This window comes from Orycteropus afer, unplaced genomic scaffold (genome assembly GCF_000298275.1).
Source record: "Orycteropus afer afer isolate SDZICR_OR568_19922 unplaced genomic scaffold, OryAfe1.0 scaffold00776, whole genome shotgun sequence".
In the NCBI taxonomy this organism is placed as follows: domain Eukaryota; kingdom Metazoa; phylum Chordata; class Mammalia; order Tubulidentata; family Orycteropodidae; genus Orycteropus; species Orycteropus afer.
This window is the reverse complement of record NW_006922363.1, coordinates 153,522-157,146: the sequence shown is the minus strand read 5'-3', so window position 1 is coordinate 157,146 and position 3,625 is coordinate 153,522. Positions and strand designations below refer to the sequence as shown.

Genomic DNA, 3,625 nt, shown 5'->3' with positions numbered 1-3,625 from the left:
TTAAACCATGAATGGAGTAGTGCCTAAGGCATTTGACTGCTAACCAGAAGGCCAGCGGTTCAAACCCACCAGCCTCACCTTGGTATCAAGGTTGGGCAATCTACTTCTGTAGAGATATCACTTCAGAAATCCAAGGAGGGTCGCTGTGAGTCAGATCCTACTCGATGGCAGTGTGTTTGGTTTTTGGTTTAGTATCGCCTTGTTGTGTTCAAACGACAGCCTCCGGTCTATGTACAGGTTCTTCATGAGCATGATTAAGTGTTCTGGAATTCCCATTCTTCTCAATGTTATGCATAATTTGTGATGATCCACACAATCGAATGCTTTTGCATAGTCAATAAAACACAAGTAAACATCTTTCTGATATTCTTTGCAAGATCAATCTGACATTAGCAATGATATCCCTCATTCCACATCCTCTTCTGAACCCACCTTGCAGTTCTGGAAGTTCCCTGTCAATATACTGCTCCAACCATCTTTGAATTATCTTCAACAAGATTTTACTTGCATGCAATATTAATGATATTGTTTGAAAATTTCCACATTCTGTGGGATCACTTTTCTTTGCAAGGGGTACAAATATGGATCTCTTCCAGTCAGTTGGCTAGTTTCAAATTTCTTGGCATAGACAAAGTATGTGCCTCCAGCACGGCATCCATTTGTTGAAACATCTCAATGGGTATTCCATCAATTCCTGGAGTCTTGTTTTTTGCCAAGTCCTTCAGTGCAGCTTCAACTTCTTCTTTCAGTACCATTGGTTCTTGATCATATGCCACCTCCTGAAATGGATGAACATTGACCAATTCTTTTTGGTTCAGTAACTGTGTATTCCTTGCATCTTACTTTGATGTTTTCTGCATCATTCAATATTTTGTCCATAGACTCTTTCAATATTGCACTTCTATGCCTGAATTTTTCTTCAGTTCTTTCAGCTTGAGAAATGCCAAGCATTGTCTTCCCTTTTGGTTTTCTAACTCCAGGTCTTTGCACATTTCATTATAATAATTGACTTTGTCCTCTCAAGCTGCTCTTTGAAATCTTCTGTTCATCTCTTTTATCTTGTCCTTTCCTCCATTTGCTTTAGCTACTCTCCATTCAAGGTCAAGTTTCAGAGGCTCTTCTGACATTCATTTTGGTCTTTTCTTCTGTCCTATCTTTTTAATGACCTTTTGCTTTCTTCATAGATGATGTTCTTGATGTCATCCCCCAATTCCTCTGGTTTTTGGTCATTGGTGTTCAATGTGTCAACTCTGTTCTTTAGATGGTCTCTAAATTCAGGTGGGATATAATCAAGGTCATATTTTGGCTCTCATGGAATTGTTTTACTTGTCTTCAGCTCCAACTTGAACTTGCATATGAGCAGTTGATGGTCCGTTCTGCACTCAGCTCCTGGCTTTGTTTTGGCTGTAGATACTGAGTTTCTCCATTGCCTCTTCACCCAGATGTAGTCAATCTGATTCCTGTGTATTCTATCTGGTGAAATCCACAATTATTGCTGCCCTTTATGTTGTTGAGAAAAGTTATCTGCAATGAATAAGTCGTAGATATGGCAAAATTCTATCAGATAGATAGATTATTATAGCCAAAAAGAATATAAATGAAGAGACACAATAGAGCAAGGTCTGGAAGGGATCACAGCATGATATTTCCATGTCCCAAGTGGTGTGTGATGTTCCTGCGAGCAGATGTTCTCACCAACCAGGAAGCTCTTTGACTAATTATGCAGAGTAGGCTAAATCATACCTCCTGAGGCTAGATGGTTGGAGCTCTGCTAGCATAGTGCTTAAGGCATTTGACTGCTAACCAGGAGGCTGGTGGTTCAAACCCACCAGACACTCCTCGGAAGGAAGATTGGACAATCTACTTCTGTAATGATACCACCTCAGAAACCCAAGGAGGGGTCGCTATGAGTCAGATCTGACTCAACGGCAGTGAGTTTGGTTTTTTGTTTTGGAGGTTAGGTGATACTGGTCTCCAATGTGAGTCTTTTCTGTTATGACCATCCCCACTCATCAGCCCAGATCCTCATGTGTGGCCTGTAAATTCCAAACCAAGGCATCCCAGTAGCTTTAAGGGCTACTTTTCCAGAGCCAAGGACAAGGGCCATTTTACTTGAGGTAAAACTAGGTCCTTTACTGCATAGATAATCTCTCTTTTTTTAAAGGAAAACCATATTACCATTGTGATCTCTAAAAACAAAACAATAATTCCTTAAGATCATTACATATCTAGTGGGTGTCCAATTTCTTCTATAGTGTCATTAAAAAAAAAAAAATCAGGATCCAAGTAAGATCCATGTATTGCAATTTGTTGTTATATCCCTCAGGTCTCAGTTAGTAGACCAGCACCTCTGTTCTTAACCACTGCACTCTGATCTAGGTGTTTTATTACTAAGGAAATTGGCAATTTCTTTACAATTAGTCTTCTCAACATGGGGTTCATTGATACTTTCATTGGGTTCCTTAAATCTCTTAAAATTATTTTGCAAAATTGTGCCTGAATTTGTATCGATTAATAATATTAACTCTTTCACTCCCTTTCCTAAACTTTAGGTGGATTTAGAACCACTGAAAAGCAGGTACTATTGTCAGAGGAAATAGTAGGCTGCAGAGGTCAAAGGAAGAACATAAAGTAGTTAGTGGAGGTTTCTTTACCTGGCCAGATTAAGATTAAAGTCTGTTAAGTTTATTGACTTGAAATTTGAGAGACATTAACACTTTGAGTGAAAACGTTAAGAATTAACTATATTTAAAAAGAATAGATTATTCAACTGATCGGGGACTCTAAGTCCTTTTTGAATTACATGTCCCTTTGAATAAAGCAAGCATCTTGTTTTATTGTGGTTTTACTGAACTGTGTAATGAAAATCATACTCAGACCTTGAATTTAGTTCCTTGTTTCTAGGGACCTGTAACTCCCAGTGAATTGAAGTGGGTTTTTGTGTGATATTGTAATACCTCCATGAGAAAACGTGTACAATTTTTTTAATTAAGTATATGTGCATTCATAAAACTGAAAAGGTGATAAAGGTTATCATTAATTTTCCCTATTTGTGCCAACTTTTCCCAGATGAAATCCAACATCAAACACCTAATGGTACTATCACCAGTAGCACAGAACCTCATAAGCTGCCACAACACTCCAAACTACCTATTCAGAGGGTTGGAGAAGCTGATCCTGGGAGAAAGTCCCCAAGCAGAGCTATTTCAGATAGCAAGTTGGATCCTTGCCCTGAGGTGGATGTGGGGAAATTGGTATCCAAGTTGAAGGATGGAGGGACCAAGGCCAACCTAAAGGCCACCAATGGACCAGTATCAAATTCTGGGCCCACCAAAATTTCTTCTTTTCACATAAAGAGACCAGCTCCCCGGCCCATGGCTCACCACAAGGAGGGTAAGTGCTTGTGAATCGCATGGGAACCAGAACTGAACCCAACTACTTTTCACTTTGAGCTCATTTTAAGTTTGGAGATATATAAGTGGAACTCTGAACCAGTTTATTGTCACTATTAGAATGGAGGGCAAGAACATAAAAAATATATATATCATAATCACTAGAATGTAAGCTCCATGAAGACAGGAATTTTTGCCTGTTTAATTTACCTCTATGTCTCAAGTACCAAGAA

At 39.0% G+C, this 3,625-nt stretch overlaps 1 protein-coding gene across 1 annotated transcript in view; it reads left to right on the top strand.

The window, feature by feature from the left end:
* The window catches only part of OPHN1 (oligophrenin 1), a gene marked incomplete at its 3' end in the record, with an annotated part of 597,264 nt that overhangs the window by 572,731 nt on the left and 20,908 nt on the right, over positions 1-3,625 (top strand). Inside the window, exon 21 of the mRNA XM_007957689.1 lies at positions 3,070-3,393. Within this exon, the coding sequence (XP_007955880.1) occupies positions 3,070-3,393 (324 nt within the window). The remainder of the gene's footprint in view (positions 1-3,069; positions 3,394-3,625) is intronic.